The 20,433-nt window shown below is 30.2% G+C and overlaps 1 protein-coding gene across 3 annotated transcripts; it reads right to left on the bottom strand.

Annotated features, from left to right (window-relative positions):
• Window positions 1-772: 772 nt before the first annotated feature.
• LOC140663742 (acyl-CoA Delta(11) desaturase-like) lies at window positions 773-19,259 on the bottom strand. 3 transcript variants are annotated; one of them, XM_072888168.1, is made up of 6 exons: window positions 19,168-19,259; window positions 3,674-3,975; window positions 2,894-3,024; window positions 2,080-2,285; window positions 1,621-1,806; window positions 773-1,108 (listed from the first exon to the last, which is right to left on the bottom strand). In XM_072888168.1, exons 1-6 carry the CDS (start codon window positions 19,242-19,244, stop codon window positions 826-828), a joined length of 1,185 nt encoding a protein of 394 aa, XP_072744269.1. In that variant the 5' UTR covers window positions 19,245-19,259; the 3' UTR covers window positions 773-825. The 3 variants fall into 3 exon arrangements, with proteins under 3 accessions (XP_072744269.1, XP_072744270.1, XP_072744271.1); XM_072888169.1 differs by lacking the exon at window positions 19,168-19,259 and adding an exon at window positions 8,010-8,161 and having other exon boundaries at window positions 774-1,108; XM_072888170.1 differs by lacking the exon at window positions 19,168-19,259 and adding an exon at window positions 6,779-6,894 and having other exon boundaries at window positions 774-1,108.
• Between the last annotated feature and the right edge of the window lie 1,174 nt (window positions 19,260-20,433).

Genomic DNA, 20,433 nt, shown 5'->3' with positions numbered 1-20,433 from the left:
CTGCTGGTTTGAATGATTTTTCTTGCGTAACGCAAAGTTCTACTACCTCCTCTCAATTGAATAATTTGATGAATAAAAATTTTAATTAACGCCCCCCATATACTTGGTGGGGTTTCGGTTTCGAACCTCAGAAGCTTTTGCCTATTGGTACATATTTTTATCAGAGACTTTTGGTCTTAAACAATGGAGAGTTTGATACAGTCCGAGGAAGTTATCGCTTGTTGCTATATTCTATAGAATTTATTATCCAAGGATCTGTTAGGCGAGCACTCATATCAAGTGGTTTCAGTTTTCGTTACCGTTCTCTAATTTACATATGACTCTAGTTTTAAACAACGATCTCAATTTACAGTGATTGTTTTATTTAAAAATTTCCTAAGTAAGCTAGAGAGTCTTTTGAATGTTTATGCATGGCTCAGTTTCTAGCATTCGTTATCTTACGGTTTGAAATTCTCGTCTCGCCTATCAGATATTCATTGATAATTAATATTTCATGAAAGAAAAGAATCGTGGAGTCTACCGGACGTAACATATAACATGAAGTATATATTATTCATGTAAAGAGTTAGGTGATAAGGTGTCGTATAATGATAATAATAATAATAATAATAATAATAATAATAATAATGCGCATTAATCACTGATATATTTCATTAATTCATATTACATTTAAAACAATTGTATTGTCAATAAAACAAATAAAAAGATTATAACATACAAATACATCTTCAAAGATTAATATATTTATTATTTCTTTTTTTGATTATATAACTTTTATTTTTATAATGTTTCTTGCTTTATTTTTATTTATTTTTCTTTTTTTGACTATATTAATCGAATTTCGATGTTGGTACTTTGCCGGACAACATAGGATGTTCCGTCACCTCTATTTAATACAATGTTTTTTATCAAATCTAGGGACGGGTATCTAAGATCGTAGGCTAATCCTAATTTCGCAAAAATGTCGATAAAGAATGTGGTATAATTCATTATGTTGTTTCCGGTTTCAGCCGATCTGTAATCCCATGAGAACACATGATGATAGTTGTGATATCCTTCTCCCATTGTCACGTAATTCACAAAATTATTGTCCGCCGGTTTTATATTTCTAAAAAATGAAAAACATGTTATCAAACATAACATTGAATATTATCAATATAAGAAATAAAAGAGAGATTAAACATTAAGCCTCTACTTTAATTATGTCATAAAGATTACAAGAGCTTGTAAACAGAAAACTAACTTTCTTAAGAAAATTTATTAACGATACGATAATATTTTGTTATATAAAATTATTACTTTGTTGTTGTTGACGAACAATTATGTTAAAGACATTATTAATCAATTGGCGGTAAGAGCATTGGGATCACAAATTTATAAATCACATATTGTACAGAGATTTGATGAATATATAGTGTAATTAATGTTGAGTATCAAAATATTACATAAAAATAAACTTAAAATAAAAATAATATTAGTCGAAATGATTTTGCTTTTGAGTGCGCATACGTTTCAATGAGATTCTCTTCAGTGCGAAAAATTATGTTAAAGATTTGTAGCTTATTTGTTTGTCGCAGGCAGTAATTTTAAGTATTGCAATTATGCGTGCGAATTACATACTTATCGTATGGTCTAGTACCCCACGCATGAGCGATGCTGTTGATGGTCCACACAGAATTTAGAGTGATCATGTATCGTATAAATACTTGCGATATTATAGCTCTACTCCATGTCTCGTTCCAAAAATACACGGGTAATGCCGTAGGTAGAATGAAGCCGAAGAAGAGTTGAAGTAGTAAAAAATGTCTAGAAAAATGTTATACTCTGAACATTTAGAGATCATCCAAGTATCCTATATATGCATTTTACTAAAAAATCTATTGAAATTTTTCTTAGATATAAAAACATTTCGAATTTACAAAGAAGTAAATTAAAACTTACTTATAAGAAGTAAAATGAAATTTTTGCATTATATATCACAAGAATATGATATATTTGTCGAAATTTATTTACGTTATTGTATGCAAAAAATACAAATTTATTCTATAATTTATGACAAATAAACGAAATATTCTTTACTTTTCGCCAAAAGCTACGACGGGATCCGACATAATATCTGATAAATCGAGCTGCTTGCTTTTTTCAGTAAATTCCAAATGTTCCTTTACAACCACCCAACCAACATGCGCAAAAAAGAATCCACGCTGAGTATTGTGAGGATCAGCATCAGTATCACAATATTTGTGATGCATACGATGATTTTTCATCCATTTGCATATTGTACTCTGTGAACAACAAAGACATTTCTATGAAACAAAAATATAATACATAAAACATTATTATAGCTTCTCTAATCTCAATTTAAATTTTTTAATTACTTTTTTTTACTGGGAGTGGACATTTTTTAAGCTTTTCAATCTTAGCAAAAATCTCAATAAGATAAACATTCCAATAAAATTTTATTTATACAAGATACATTTATTTGATTGCATCATAAAATTTAATTTGTAAAATACTATTTACTTTCACACTTTTGTAAGATACAAAAAATGTTCTGTTTTTATAACTGTGGACATTTTTATATTTTCATAGTAATTTTAATTTCCATAGTAAAATTTAATTAATTAATTTTAACAAAATTAAATTTTATAAAATTGTTTTAATAAAATTATCAAAATTAAATTAATTAATTTTAATAAAATAAAATTAATTTTTAACGTTCTATATAAATATCATATATAAATATCATAATATAAATTCTCTGTATAAATATCATATATAAATATCACGTATAAATATCATGATATAAATTTCGTATAAATATCATATATAATATGTATAAAGTCGCAATAATGAAAATATACTGACAATGAGATAAAATGATTAAAGATACCTGTGCACATGCGCTGAAGCATATTAGAAGTAAAATTCTTAATGGTAATTTAGCTTTATAACACTTGTGACTCCAAAGTCGGTGTGCACCAGCAGATACGCCAAAATTAGATATGATGTACATGCCGATTACTTAAAAATAAGAAATTATATTTATAAAAAATATTTAAAAAATAAGAAATTATATTTATTGTACGTAATATGATTTTTAAGATAGTATTTGTATCTAAAATAATATATAAAATAACTAAAATATAAAATCATATTTGCAAACAAAATAATATATGTAGAGAGACTAGTTAAATTATCGATATTTTCAAAAAATTGCTTATATTTTATAATATTAATCACCACATTCAACAAATATGTCAATTGAATAATCGATTCTAGTATGGAAGGGAGGTAGTAAGTATGGGACGGATTTAATAGCTCTAAAGTATACAAAACATACAAATATATTAAAATCACAAACATTCATTATTTAATGATTCTGCAATTACTGTGTAAATAAACCCTGAATGCATCCTTTTAAAACTTATCTGTATGAATTTTTATGAGTATCAAATAATGGAAGATATTAGTATCATTAATTGTTTTGTCATTAATATAATTATCTGAACATTTCATCGTATAAAAGTTTCGCCAATTTCGCCTACTGTGACTTCATTCCGAATATATCATTCTGAGGAGCGCGTCAAGATTTAAATGGAACATATTTTCAAAATCTCTTCTTTAGATTTATATAGGAATATCAAATATATCAAACTTTCAAGATACTTACTCCACAATGTAGTCATCGGATTTTCCAAATAGTTGAAAGTAAATATACCATAAATGCCAATGCCGTGCAATAAAGCGACTTGCAAAACAATATACCATATTATGTCAGTTTTAAAATTAAAGAAATCTGATTTCATCGTTTCAGGTTTTTTATCGATGACATCAATATCATTATTTATACTTTTTATGAGGTTTCCCACATCGTCGGTCACAACTTTGTTCGTGTATACCATTGTAGTAGTACAACGTTGAGAAATTGACATATCAGTATCCATTTTCTTGAATGTAAACAAATAATTTTTTCTGAAAAATTCAAGAAACATGATTATCACGTTTGTATATAAAATGTATGTCGTTTTATCAGAAGCAATATGGTAGCTAAATACTCTTTTTGAAAGAACAAATGGGCTTTAGGAGCGAATGTATGTATTATATTTATCTCATATAAGTACAATTCTCGAAAATACATAAACACTAAAAAATATAATAGAAATCAAGAATTCCTAAAAAATTAATATTAAACATTTCGGTCCTTGACTGGATCCTCTTCAGTAAGCCGATAAATGTATTAGAAATTAGATGGTCAAAGCGATGAATTATGATAACGAATTAAAAACATTCCAAATGTATGTAAATCGAAATATTACGCGAAGTAAAGCCTCGTCAACCACAAAACTTTCTCAAGAAAAGGCAAATAACAGACAAACAAATTGAACAAACAAACAATCTGACAAACAATCAAACAGACAAACAATCTCAAATTAAAACATAGTTGGGTGACGTAATAACAATAAGACTTTTTATAAATAAAAAAGGAAAAATATAACATACGGAAAGACGACTGCAATAGCGAAAAAAATGTGTATCGGTGGCGAGCACAAAAAGACATGTAGATATAACAGATAATAATGTAAATGATATATAAAAGGCGCGCACAAAAATATGCAGGCAATTCCAAAGCAAAATGTAAACCGATATATAGCTCGAAATTACTGAAACTTTCATTATCTTAAGAGGTAATCTGATTAGAATGACCAAACTAGCCAATAAATTCTTTATTTAATAATACGACGTTTCGACCATTTGATTGTGGTCCTTTTCAAGTATCACTATAATGAATAACAAATTAATAATAAATTAAGCACAGAAGATAAACGCGACAAAATCGATCAAAGACAAATTAACTTAGTACATACATTCGAATGAAACAAAGATGTATAACAATGTGTTGTACACGTGGAAGATAATTAAACATTTCATTGTTGTAAATATTAATAAGACGAACCAACAAGTGACGAAACACATCTTGTCAAAACAAATCTTGAAACTAAACTGCCGATTTTTTAAAAAACATTTTAAACAACTTTTATTATCTTGTCGTAAATATTATTTAGATTTTCTGTGTCTCTTTGTAAGTTTATTGTGTTGTTGTTCTTGATAAAAAACATTTCGGCTATTTCTCTCTTTTTTATAAATTTCTCGTTGTGTAAAATATCTGGGCTATCTCACTCAAATTCATGTCTTTGATCGATTTTGTCGTGTTTATCTTCTATGCTTAATTTATTATTAATTTGTTATTCATTATAGTGACACTTGAAAAGGACCACAACCAAATGGTCGAAACGTCGTATTATTAAATAAAGAATTTATTGGCTATTTGGTCGTTCTAATCATATTACCTACTATTAACTGATTACTAGCGATCTTGATCTAATAATTTAAAATTTTCATTATCTTCTTTCTTTTTAAAAAAATGAGATTTATTAACCTTCTCTCTATAAGAGTTAATATGATTGACTTATATCTCCGGAGAACATATGCATAATATGTTTGTATTTAAATAAATATATTTAAATCTTTTTATATATGTTTTTTATACAATATCTTTTTTATATATCTTTTAAATTTCGTAACTGACTATTTTATCAACGTCGGTTAACTTTATTCTTGGTACAAACTACAGATCTGTTCTTTTTAGCTGACTGCACTAGTTCAGAATTTATCTTTCTCTTTCCAATGCAGAAAAAAGAAGATAAACTCTGCACTAGTGCAGCCAGTTCAGCTAAAAAGAACAGATCTTATATCTTTGCTTCTTTCAGATAAGTTTAAGAGAAAGAAATGAATATGAATTTGAGTTTTGAATGAACTGAGTTGATTAAAGTTAACTGACGTTGGTGGAATCGGCTCATAATTGCGTTTGGGAATTGCATTATGTGTTATGCATATAACACATATAATGTTTTTCTATATGTACAAAACGATTTTTTGACAAATATAAATAATAAATGTATAATAAATATGTAATAGATGTATAACAGATGTAATAAGCATGTTATTAAAGATGGTTATTACGGTTAATAAAATTAACCATAATAATCTCTTAATATGGCAAATAAATTAGTAATGATAATAATCATTAGAGTTAGATTAAGCAACAGTTTAGTGTTATATTCAAAATTATAAAACAAGAAAAATATTTTATATTTTATTGTAAAAACTTTTTAAATATAAATGTGAGTGAAAAGTTTTAGAATAAAATTAAATAATTTGAGTCGATTAAAAAATATTATTTAAAAAATATAGATATAGATTAAACCAAAATTAAAATTAATCGATATAAGTGAAATCGACCAAGTTTTCTTTAAAAAAATTATCTGACAAGCCAATTTCTCTCATAGAGAGTAAGATACCCTCTTAAAAAATTTAGTATGTATAAGTAAAACTATTACTTAACTTTTAATATTTATAAACGGATAACTTTATCCAAAAAATTTAATACGATTAAAACAAAATCAAATATAGAGACTGGAAACTAATAGAGAAACAATGTTTAAGTTTTAAATTAAAGAAACAAACTTATAGATTTTTCGATTATTTATAATATTTTCCTTTGTAAACAGAAAATAATATATATAAATTTATGAAATATTATAATGTGTGTGTGTGTGTGTGTGTACGTGTTGTGATATATTATATAATTATAATACATCTCTTTATTTGAAAAATGTTGAAAATACTTTTAATTAAAAAGTTATGCACACACTGGTCTGATCACTAAGATCACTAAAATTTCTTTATTAAACAATATTTATTTATTATATCTTACCACTTATATGAAACAAAATTATTTCAATATCTTAATATTATATCTCGTTAGAACACGAAAACAGCTCTGACAATAGTTATCTATTGTATAAAAGTTGTCAGTAACAATGTGTGAGAAATTCATTTGACATTTTCTGACATTCAATGACATGTAAAAATATTAATGTTATATCCATATTCAATTGGCTTTATTTCCATATATTACGTTATATGCATTTCTTAGTAGAAAATATAGTTTTCTTCACATTATATGAATATCCCTTATGCTTACGGAAACATTATTCCGTGAGACATAATAAATTATTTTCTAAAAAGTTTTATTCGTATAAGTTTCTCTAGCAGTTATTATTTCAAATGATGAAAGTCAGACAAAACAGTAGAGTATGATTTGTTTCTGTATGTTTGATAAAATAAATACGTCTCTAAATAAATAAATAAAATATAATGTTTTATCATCTACATATAGGGTGATTCAGACCACCCGTGCCAGCCGTTTTTTCTCAGCAATGAAACGTCATAGAAAGTTAGGGAAAAAATTTTCATTACTAAAGGGCACCCAAAGTATTCATTGATGATAGTTCCAACTTCCGGTATAAACCGGAAGTAGGTGTTACTTGGGTCAACTTTGAAATTTCAAATGGGAATATAGGTCGAATGGGGTATCATTGGATAGAGCTTCGAAAAAGAAACAACTTTTATTAGAACTTAATTTAATTATCTCTTACAAGTTTCGAAAAAAAACGTTTAATGTATGAATGTCTGCAAAATGTTCAAAATGGACAATCGACATCGCTCACACATTACACACATACATAAACATTACACATGCACGCACGCACACGTACACATACACGCATTATTTACATTACATATAATTGTACGACGTCAATGTCAACAATTAGAAAAACTAATGAAAACACGTGTTATTGAAAACACCGTTCAAAGAGAGACATTCCTTTGATACAAACAAATTTAAGTCAAATTCATGATGATTCTTTAGTTTTGGTTTATCATCAACAAAGCAAACATGTTTTCCAATCAGGAAGGTTTTGATATGCTTATGGTGTTAGGTGAATGTCGCCAAAATTACAGAGCAGTCGAGCGTTTGTACGCAGAAAGGTACCCCCAACGTATTCCTCAGTCTCGGGAAGTTTTAAGGCGTTTAGCCTTTCGGATTCGAACAACTGGTAAACTTCATCCGCAATACAATTGAAACCAGGAAATTAGGCGACCTGTGAGAGATGAAAGAGAAGTCGATGTCCTTGCTGCCGTTGCTGTAAATCCTCATGATTCAACTAGGAGGATATCAATTGATTCCGGACTGAGTCAAACGACAGTTTGGAGGATTTTGAATACTAATCGCTACCATCCTTATCACTTGAACTTGCACCAGGAACTTGGAGGATACGATTTTCAAAATCGAATCAGTTTCTGTCAATATATGTCAAACTATTTAATTATTGTTAATAAATTATTTAAATTGTTAAGGGGATACTGAAGCGTCGGCCAAACTTATATACGCGATTTTGAGCGCCGCCTTGAAAGAACTAAAAAAGGGTGCGTTCCGTTTCTTGCATGATGTGCATAGAAGCATGAAAGTTTGTTCCGTTTCTCTTCATGCGCACTCTCTGCATGCATGGTCCAACTTCTGTCCGTGTATTGCTCCGCCCCTTCCGGTGCATGAGACTGCATAAAGTGCCTCTTGAGCAGAGGCAGTTCATGCAGCTCATGCATAAGCGAAAAATGGCGGGTAAAATTATACGAGTGCTTGTTGATGAAAAAGAAGAATTGTACAATATTACAGTATCGGACGAAGATTACAATCAAATAATGAATGGAGGTAAATTAATAAGATTTTCTTATTCTCTATTAGACGCGATATCGAATAGATATTATTTTATGTCATATATTATATATTACTAAATACTTCGATTTTTTTATTGATTGTTATAATTATCAATTGTTCTGGACTTTTTTTTACATACTTTAATGCTGGCTTATTAGCCAAGCGCTAAGAAAAATTGTTTTAAAAACCAGGGAAAATTAATAAAAAAATGTTACGTCTGAGGGAGAGTTAACCTATGAAAAAAAATAATTCTAAAAATATTAAGGTTTATCTTTTGATGTTTTGCTTAAATAGTTGTTTCTGTTGATTTCTAGATCAAGGACTATTTAAAAAAATAATTTCACAAGAAACGGAACGAAGAAGTATCAATATGGTTCAACACTTTATTAACGAAGATGCTAATAACCAAGATTTAAATAATTTTAATAGCACTTTTGAAAGTAACAATGTTGAAGAAAATCAGAAATCAGATGAAAAAGAAACGTTTGACTGAAACATCATAATAAACTATGGTCAGAGATTGCTTCTGAAATGAAAAATTCAAATTACAGTGTGTCTGGTGTACAAGTTCAAAACAAAATGTCAAGCTTGAAAAGAACTTATAAAAAAATTAAGGATTCTAATGCTAAATATGGCAATCATAACAGTTCTTGGGTGTATTATTCTGTTATGGATTCTTTATTTGGTGAGAAAAGCTGGGTTTCTCCTAGCTGTAGCAAGCAGCAATGGACCAAGTATACCCACCACTTTCGAATTAGCATCTTCGTCATCTTCAACGTGTAATTCTGTATCATCCATGAACTTTGAATGTGAGAATATTACTTCTCCTAAATCAAAGAAAAGAAAAGTGGAAGCTATTTTAGATTCTTTTATATCTGATTTAAAGAATGAAAAAGATCAAAAAAGAGAAGAAAGAAGTCTAGAATAAAAGGAAAAGGAAAAAAGAAAAGAGCAAAGATGGGAAGCTTATAGAACAGAAAAACGCGAAATGCATAAAGAAACATCTGAAATTCAGAGATCTCTTGTTGATCTGTTAGGAAAACTCATAGAAAAAAAGAACTTAAACATCATTTTTTATGCATTGAAAAATCTTCATTGATGTAAGAAGTAACTTCGATGACATTTAATTGATATTAAGATTTTGATTTATTTTTTTTATTTTAAAAATATAATTTAAACCTGTTAGAATATAAAGATTAATTATATATTTTTGTTTATTTTGTATATTATGTCTATTACAATACTTAGAATTATAATTCTTATAAATATTAAAACATTACATTACATATAAACTCATATATTTAATATTTTTCTATAAAGCATATTAAATAAAAAATATTAAATAAAAGAGAATATTAAAGAAAAAAATAAAGAAATAAATAATTTTTTTTAAGGAGAAGTATTTGGATGCGGAAACTGCCAATTAATGTGACAATCAACGCGATATAATTATTATGTTTCTGAAGGAACTCTTTCTGACTGATTTTCTTTTTCTTTTCCACAGTCGTTTTAATATTATTTATATTATAAATTTAGATTGTTAGTTAGAAAAACAAAATCTAGGTAAACAATATAGGAATGAAATATGTGTGTGTGTATGAGTACGTGTATGTGTATGAGTACATGTATGAGTATGTGTATGTATATGTGAATGCGCGAAGTTAAAAACTATTTAGAAAAAAAATGTGGCCCAGCCTATTCAATATTACACTATGTACCTGTTGGCGCATTTCGCTTTGATTAAGAACGACGATATAATAACTACTACGCTGATATAAGTGTATTTCGCATTCTTCAAAGCATGTCTGAAGAAAGGAGAATCCGATAGTTAGTATTGACTTACTGTGATTTACTTAAGATATTGCATATTTCGTTATGTTTATGCTGTTATTTTATTCACGTATATTTTATTTATATGTACGTTATGTTTATGCTGTTATTTCATTCACGTATATTTTATTTATATGTACATTATTTCTAAGTCAGAGTTAAATTGCATCAAAAGCTGTGTTTTGTATCAATAATTAAGGAATATTTCAGTTTTTAATTTTGCGCGAAATCAAAAATTTGCTAAGTATTTAGAAAAAATGTGGCACAGCCTATTCAATATTATGCTATATATTTGTTAGCGCAATTCACTTTTTTTAGAGAAGAACGACAATGTTGCTGTGTTCATATTAAAGTATATTTTGTATTTTTCAAACTATATCTGAAGAGAGGAAAATCCAAATAAATATTACATTAATTTTTTTAAGATTTTGTATATTTTTTTCCTGTTTATATAATTCATATATATATATATATATATATAATACAATAATACATATATGGATAATACATAAATATATAATGCCTTATAAATAGTAATAAGATATAAAAAGTTAAGAATTAATTAATAGTATTTTTGAATACAAATAATTCTTGCACATAATAAACATCATAATAAACCGTTAATTTATGTTATGCATTCTTAGTTCGTGCATAATTCTGTTTCTTTTGATGTTGCCTAATTCAGCTCCATTGCCTATTATATCAGGTGTAATATTTTCTACATTTGGATATACTACAACTGGAAAGTCATCATTTCTTAGAGTGCAAATATTATGGAGAACGCAGCAAGCTAATATTACTTGTGGAATTTTTTTTATATCAGTTAGGGGTAAGCAATCTAACAATATACGGAACCGTATCTTTAATAATCCAAAAGCTTGCTCTATGGTCATCCTGGTTGAAGATAAACAAAAGTTATAATTTTTCTGAACTACTGTAAAATGGCCATTATCTCTAAATGGAACCATTACGTGCGGATGTATTGCATATGCAGAATCAGCTATTATATGAATGTCAAAAGGAAAGTATTCATTTGACATTTCAATATAATTAGCAAGTGCAGAATTTTGAACACTCTTGCATCATGTACTGAACCGACATGTCCTGCATAGCAGTGAGTGAAAACTGATTTTGCATTACATACCGCTTGTAAGTGAATCGCATGAAATTGTTTCCTGCATATGTATAACGCAGCATCTTCTTGTGGAGCTCTAATTTTAATATAAGAACCATCAAGGGCCAATCACATTAGGAAAACCTCTTGCTTTCATAAACTCTTCAATAGTGCGATGTAGCACTTCATCCTTCGGCCACTGAATGAATCTCGGTGCAAAGCAATGTAAGGCGTAAGTTATCCTCCTTACTGCTCTGAAAGCTGTTGCTTTACCAACACCAAATTGGACGTATATTGATCTGTAAAAACAAACATATATGCTATACAACTCTATATTCAAAAATACATAAAAAAAACCTGCATTCTGATATTAATTGCCAATACAGAAAATCTATAATGTACATGATGTAAACTATAAATTTTCAGTACTGGTAGTGAATATCGAAACAGCCATTATATTAATTTTATTATATTAATTAACTACGAGAATAAAGGTTAATACCTATAAGAATCTGAAGTAGCTAAAAACCATAACGTTATTAATAGTTGCTTTCCTGGAAGTATTTGTTTTCTTCCTGTTGCGTTGACTTGACTTAAAGCTGGCCCAATCAATTGTAAAATCATTTTGTACGTTTCAAGGAACATCCTGCAAATAAGAAACATGACAATTTAAGGTTAACTATTTTTTAAAATTGCAATTAATTTCCATATTTGCTATTTATTTTCTTTTATAATAAAACAAGACTTATATTTTTTAAGTACTAGTAGTGATGAAAGCGAACTTTCAGGTGATGAAAAGCAAATCCAAACTTACAAAAAAGAAGTAATTTCTTGTGTAAAAATAAAACTTACCTGAAGTGTTCCTTGAATTCTTGTCGTGAATATCCTGGGACAACTCGTTCAACATAATCAAAAAGTTTTTCGGAAGGAATATTTGTGCCTCTAGTATTTCCTATCATAATACCATATATTGTTAACATATCTGTTTCTTCATCACTGTCACTTTCACTTTCACTGCTGCTGCTGCTCGATAAACATGAGCCTATTGTTGATATTTCATCTTCTTTTAATATCATAAAAGAAGATGAAATAGCAATAATTGAAATAATATGTGATTGCTCGTCCATCACGTTCATGTTTTGTAATGCTACGCCTTTCCCGTCGCCGCGGATGCCGCTCGATCGACCAGGGTTCGGGATAAGGCTCGGCACGGGAGGAAGGAAAATAGTGACTCTCCTGCTATCTTGTAGTTAGATTCGTTTATTCATGTAGTACAAGGGGGGGGGTGTATTTACAATAGAGGGTGAGATATATATAACGAGGCCTTGGCTCGGCCTGTGGCGTGCGGGGCGCCTCCAGGAGAACGATGGTTTCGACGTGTCCGGGTGTCGGGCGGTGAGGCGGTAGGTCCGGTCGTCTAACGGTGGGTTGGTGCGCCTCGAGTGGCGTACACGAGTTCGGCGGGTCCGGTCGTCGCGGACCGCTCTTGGCGGCGGCTCGGTCTTCGGGGTCGTCCGGAGACGGACGGATGTCAACGTTTCTACGCCCGGAAACGGGCGGTTGGTTTACAGTCGTTCGGGGACGGACGGCTGGCTTTTGCGGCGGCCGGGAACGCCCGGTCGGGTCAACAAGTACACCCGTTGTCCGGAGGGTCGGAAACGCCCGGTCGAGTCAACGAGTACACCCGTTGTCCGGTGGATCGGAGACCGGGAACGCCCGGTCCAGTCAACGAGTACACCCGTTGTCCGGAGGATCGCGGTGAAGGAACCGGGAGTAGTCGCTGGTGTCTGGATCCTCGGAGAACTCTCTCGAGGCAGGATCAGGACAGGACTAGGTGCCGGTTCTCCGGCTGTGTCGGCTTATATACCCGGCGGCTGGCCTCCCACTCTCGGTTTCGAATTGAGTAGGGAGGCGGCCGTGTGGGGAAACCGAGAGCCCCAACGCCGCAACGTCTGGGGGCGCCGATTGTTTCAGGGGCGGGTGTTCGGTCCCTGGTGACTTTGTCACAGTTTAATGCATGAAGTGCATGAAATTTGTTCCGTTACTAGAAAGCGCATGACCCATGCATGAAGTGCATGAAGAAACGGAACGAGTTCTGCACTTCATGCTCTGCGCTGGGCATTCATGCCTTTCATGCGCGAAACGGAACGCACCCAAAGTATTACCGACGCAGTCGGCATGAGAGTGAGCGAGACAGCAATAGGAACGAGCGAGATAGTAATAGGAGCGAGCGAGACAGTAATAGGAGCGAGCGAGATAGGAATAGCAGCGTGCAAGGAAAGGCTCGAGCCTCGAGTTTTCTCTACCAGCTGCTATGCCCCTCTCGCTCGCTCCTATTACTGTCTCGCTCGCTCTTATTACTATCTCGTTCGCTCTTATTACTGTCTCCCTCGTTTCTATTATTGTCTCGCTCAATTCTATTATCGTCTCTTTCGTTCGCTGGCAAAAAGATATTTGTTGTGTGGTAATAGTACACACTGATGCGTAATCTTTGTACATGTGTCGTTTTCAATTGTTATAAAGAAACGACTTTTTTTCTCGACCAAAATTTCGTCGCAAGGCTGAACGTAATGTAGAGGACTAATAGGCATATACAAAATGTGTGTAAACAAATTAAATTTGAAAAATATGTGTATATAATATAAACATCTAATGTCATAATTATTTTTATATCTATATAACAAATACAAATAAATTGTTAAACTTTTTCTTTTATAGTATTATATATTTGTAAAATAAATATTTTATCATACTTTATATCTCTTAGCACTTTACACACGTCTACTTCATCTTGTACGTGGCTTCATTATATCATGGCTTTGCACATGCCAAATATGCAATAAGTAGGAACTAAATATGTTACAATATTTTTTGAGAAATATGTATATATAACACTATATATATATCTAATGTCATACACTTTTCTTATTTTTATCTGTATGTAATATAAATGAAAATAAATTATCTATTAGAAATACAATTAGATATTGAATATAAAATTATGCTTTTTTTTGTATTTTATACCATAATGAATAAAATTTTAAAACGTATTTTTATAATAGCATTCAATATACATATTATATAAATACATATATTTATTATTATTGTAAATACACGTATTCATAACTTTTTTCACACACATTATGGTATAAAATACAAAATAGAGATAATTATATATTCAATACCTAATATGTATTATAAATAATAAACAATTTATTTGCACTTATTACATACAGATAAAAATAAGAAAAGTATATGATATTAGATATATATAGTGTTACATACACATATATATTTCTCAAATTAAACATTGTAGCATATTTAGTTCCTATTTATTGCATGTTTGGCATATGCAAAACCATGATATAATAAAGCTATGTACAAGATGAAGTAGACGTGTGCAAAGTGTATAAGAGATATCAAATATGATAAAATATTTATTTCACAAATATATATAATACTATACATTTATAAAATTAAAGAAAGTTTAACAATTTATTTGTATTTATTATATAGAGTTAAAAATAAGTATATAACATTAGATGTACAATGTTATATACATATAATTCTTAAGTAATTAAATATTTTGTTTATATTTATTGCACACATTTTGCACGACGATTCCTCCCGCATATGGCTTTGCATGGCAATAATTTTGGTCGAACAAAGAAATGCAACAGAATATGAATATATTATATATCATTTGACATATGTATACATATGGAACGTCAATGTGTAAAAAGAAACATATAATGCCACTACACGTTAGATCGCCCCTGGCTTTATATATAACATATATAATATAAAATATATTTATAGAATATTTTATGTATAGAATGGGCGCCTTCCATCGCCCATTCTCGTAAGACGCAACCATTATATTTTTGTCTTTCCGATTTGTTAAAATATTATATATATAAAATGGGCCTCTCCATCGCTCATTCCCGTGAGAACGCAATCATAATGTATGTATTATTTTCGTCTCTCCAAGTACAAAGAAATCAATAATATTGAAGTGTCTTTTTCTAATGATTCATTGGATTACCATTTTGGAGAAAAGGCGACAGTTCATTTTCTGCTATAATATTAAGAAAATATTGCCTCATGTATTCCACACGATTGGAATATTTCTCGTTACAAGGATTTCCTTCTAATGCTACAGCTGTGGCGAAAGCAGCATAAATTCCACACATATGCCATCAGGTTATACTTGAACCTTTGCAAATATTATATCATTTGCACTTATTTGTAGATAACGACGATGAATGTAATTTTTTTCTTTAGACGCCAATTTATCTTATGTACAATCGGGTAAACTGTCGTACACTCGAAGCTTGGTGCCGTCAAAAAATATTCATGGCCAGTGATCACTACAATTTCCTTCAATAATTTGTAAGTTTTTGTCGCTATGACTTGCTTCAATTAAATGAGAATATTCTAAATGTAGCACACTTTGTATTTCAAAATGAGATTTATTTCTTACAACGCGTAAAAATTGATCCAATAATTTGTCGTTTAGTTTGCAATATACAGGTAATACATTGTCCCTTACTAAATTAATAGCCCAGTAAAATGGAATTTTTTTGAAGAAATAATTGAACAAATGCTGCAATTTCGTGGAGAGGTGTGTTTTGGGGTGCCATTTGACATATCAAAAGTCCCCATGCGTGGAAGCTACGAAAAATTCACAGTGGTGACAAAAAGGTCCAAAAAACCGGTTTTTCGTAAATAATTCGAAAAATATGAAGTTTATGAGCAAAAACATGAATATCAAAACTGTAGCTAATAAAATTCTGCACAATTTGGTTTTTTATAGAACTCCGTACGACCAATAGAAGCCAAGATAGAATTTTTTAAAATATGGGTCATTTTGCGACGCAACGAAAACGCGCCCGCGCGTCGTGAATTTTTCATTAATATCTTGAAAATGGCCATTTGGATCGCAAAATCGTTTAAATGAAAGTTGTGGAGCACTAAATTGCAAATAAATTGCGTTTTTTTATTCCTGTGCGATCGATATTTGCGGAGATACGAATATTTAAAAATTTTTTGAATGCGCTGTTAGTGGCTAAAACTACAATTTTCGTGTAAAAAAGTCAATTATAACTCAAAAAGTACGCATATAGCATGTATTATAAAAGTAATAAGGAATAAAATTTTGAAACTTTTCATGTATATTTGAATTCATTTTGGTAATGAGTGTATGAGATAAAAGCAAAAAAGTTGCAAAATTTGAATTTTGAAAGGTATTTTGCAAAATAACTCCTTTTGGTTGACTGTAGGCTATAATAACATATACATTAATTAAAGACAATTAAAGTATCTTTAAAATGAGCCGTAGTAGATTCTTCTACGATAAATCGTTTATAAGTTATAGGTGTTTAAAGATAAAGGCCAATATACATTTTTATTAAAAATTACAGTTATAGCGCAAAAACGTATGCGTAACAATTTTTTAAAAATTAGTTTCAACCTATTTTTATTAGTTCATATACATATGAAAATGGTCCAGCTGCGTAAGTCCATCACGAGATGTGTTTTACTAAAAAAACAGGCACTGGAAAAGTGCTGTTTTTCGGATAAATTATGCCAAAATTGCATTTTTATTCCTTTTCTTGTCTATATCTTCATTTTTGTCAACTTTGCGGAAAAAATGCACAGGACCTAAATTGAAGGTAACAAAATTTCCTACAATTTAGGTCCTGTGCATTTTCTTTTGATCTAATTGATATGTCAAAAAGCACCTCAAAACACACCTTTCCACGAAATTGCAGCATTTGTTCAATTATTTTTTCCAAATCGTGAAATATCGAACAATTTTACTGGGCTATAAAAAGAATAACCTGTTTATCGAGAAATTCTTTATGTTTCGCTATATCATCTTCAATTAGTTCTTCTTTATTTTGTGAATAACTAATAATGATGCAATCGTCATCTTGTTCCGCATTTGTCAGAACAGTAACAGTAGTATTAGTTGCTTCCATTGATAAAATATTGGATTCGCAACATTGACTTTCTTCGATAATATTTTCGTCTATATTATATTATCGACGACTTTTTCGATCAGTAAATTTTTGAGTTGCTTCTTAAGCTTCTATTATATATTTAGGATTTCTAATAGGCATGTGTCTATTATGTCGACTATCCAAGATTTCGGGCAGCATGCAATCATAATAGAAACGTGTTAAAAAGGGTAGCATTTGAGTAAAATACATTGTCTCTATTAACACGTATTATTTTTAAGCTTCTTGGCGTCCACACAGTGAAAATACAATATTCTCGCTGCGTTATACTTAACTGGCCTTGAACTTGATAGAAAAATCGATGTTTTGGATTCATCTTCTCTAGATTTTTCTTATCAAAAACGCTTTTTAATTGAGGCAGCGTCTTTATAACCTCTTCCGCTGTTAAATTCAGCTCATAGAGGATATTTTATTTCTACCAGGCCATTTTTATCTATAAATCCATCAGGAGAAGCACCCAAGCATGGATTTTTAACATCAATGAATAATGTGCAAGTTTTAATCTCCTTTTTCAGTATTTTGGCCAATTCTTTTTTTGCAATTTTTCCCTCTCGCAACTATATTTCATAACCGCGGTATCGATAGAGGGAGGAAACAAAATGTTCTGTACAATTACAGCGCAAAATGTCACATGCAAACCGCATCTGGTATGAAATATTACAACCAGCTCACGAATAAATCGCCTCTGGGATTATTTTTTAACTAATGCGCACATGCAAACCGCATCTAGTACAAAATATTACAACCAGCTCACGAATAAATCGCCTCTGGATAATTTTTTAACCAGTGCGCACATACAAACCGCATCTGGCATAAAATATTGCAACCAGATCACGACTAAATCGCCTCTGGGATAATTTTTTAACCAGTGTGCACATGCAAACCGCATCTAGTACGAAATATTATAACCAGCTCACGAATAAATTGTCTCTGGATAATTTTTGAACCAGTGTGCACATGCAAACCGTATTTTAATAATAAACTTTATATACTATTTATATTTTTTATTTAGGAATTGTTTTAAAGATATAATTTGAAAAAAAATGTAGAACAATTTTTGTAATACTAATGTTTTAATGGACTTTATGGAAGTCAAATTACCAAATATTATCGTTTTCAAATGATACAAGTCATCACTCAAAAAGTGTCATTAATGACGTCAAAAATCCGTCTTGTGTTAATAGAAATATTTGGATTTTTAGATCAATGGACAATTTCAAGAACACTATAATATTATTTTATTATTTTGATAATTTGATTATTAGAGAATAAAGTATGTGCTTTATAAAAGTGAAAGTGTCAAATGGAACATCGTAACTCTCTCTATATATATTATATTATTTAAATAATATTATATATTATTATATTTTATATGTATATATTATTTATATATAACTTAGGAATCAAAATTCATTTTTGATAAAAAATATAAATTTATTGGAAAATAAGATCGCTCTTTGAGTAATGAAATCTTTCATTCGAAAACGATATGCCATAACATAATTGGATAACAATATAATAAACAACATATAACATAACATTAAAACAATTCCTTTTATATAAATGAAAATACTAACCTTTTCATCCAGCCTTTCCTGAAGGAAACTGTACGTTGACAGAGAGACAAATGTTTCCAATCGTGCTGTTGACCCATTTTTTAGAGACAAATAACTAACACTACACAAATAACTTCACTACACAAAACTACACTAAACGATATTAGAGCGTGCATCAGTGATGCCGAATCAGATGCATGGCTCACTCTCAGTATGACGCACACACAAGCGCGAGTCGTGTATATATGGCGCCGCGCACGTGCCAAGCTCACATGTAAACGGCTCGCGCTTATGTGTGCGTCATACGGTTTGGCATCACCGGCGTGTATGTATGTTACTCTGTACGCATGAAATAGACAAGGATAGTACTATTGTCTTTCCTTGTCACAGAAAAAGATAGCTCTGACTATCGCGACACTAGTCAATCTGCTGGTGCACTAATCTATTGCTCTTTTTTACCCATTTATCCTCGATTTCGTATGACACATATGCACGAAAGTGTTTTAAAACGAAATTATTTTTACTAGACCTCAAAATCATTTCTAAAAGTTTACATACATTCTTTCAAGAATGTCTAAGCGGGAATCTATCTTATTTTGTACGTGAAAATTGCAAAACTTTTATATTAAACAAATATATGTATGACTTGACGCTAGCAGTCGATAATTTAAAACTGTAATTTTTTTTCTCGTTTTTAACTGAAAATTGAACACAGTCCCGCTTCGTTATTATATGTACTTTAATCATGGAGAAGCATTTTTCATTCTGTGCAACCAATTTAATAACTTCGTTTAAAAACTAAACAATCGTTTTGATCGGTAAGGTACGGTATCCCCTTAAAAAATATTTTATTGTGTTATAATTTCTGATAAAAAATGTTTTATTTAATTAATCTTTTATTTGCAAAGCTTCTTTTTCGATAGGAGTCGTCTAAGAAATAAATAAACATTATTTTTTAGAAAAACAGCGAAAAAATAGTTTAAAAAAAATATTAACATTTTTTTATCTATTATTAATATTTTAGAATGAGTATTTATTATCTCTGTAAACTCTTTTTCTTATCAGAGTAATGTAAAAAACTAAAAAATATGATTTTCAAAAAAAAAAATTGCAAAAAACGGTCTTAAAAAATCAAAGTTATTTGAATCCCCTATTCGCTCATGGCTCAAAAATTTTGTATTTAAGTCTAAAATGTCATCAACTTTTTAGAAAAAATCGAAGAGATCTCATTAAGGAAACAAAAATAATTTCGATTAAAATTGACTAAAACGATGTCAAATTATTTAA

This window comes from Anoplolepis gracilipes, chromosome 3 (genome assembly GCF_047496725.1).
Source record: "Anoplolepis gracilipes chromosome 3, ASM4749672v1, whole genome shotgun sequence".
NCBI lineage: Eukaryota > Metazoa > Arthropoda > Insecta > Hymenoptera > Formicidae > Anoplolepis > Anoplolepis gracilipes.
This window is presented reverse-complemented; position numbering and strand designations above follow the sequence as displayed.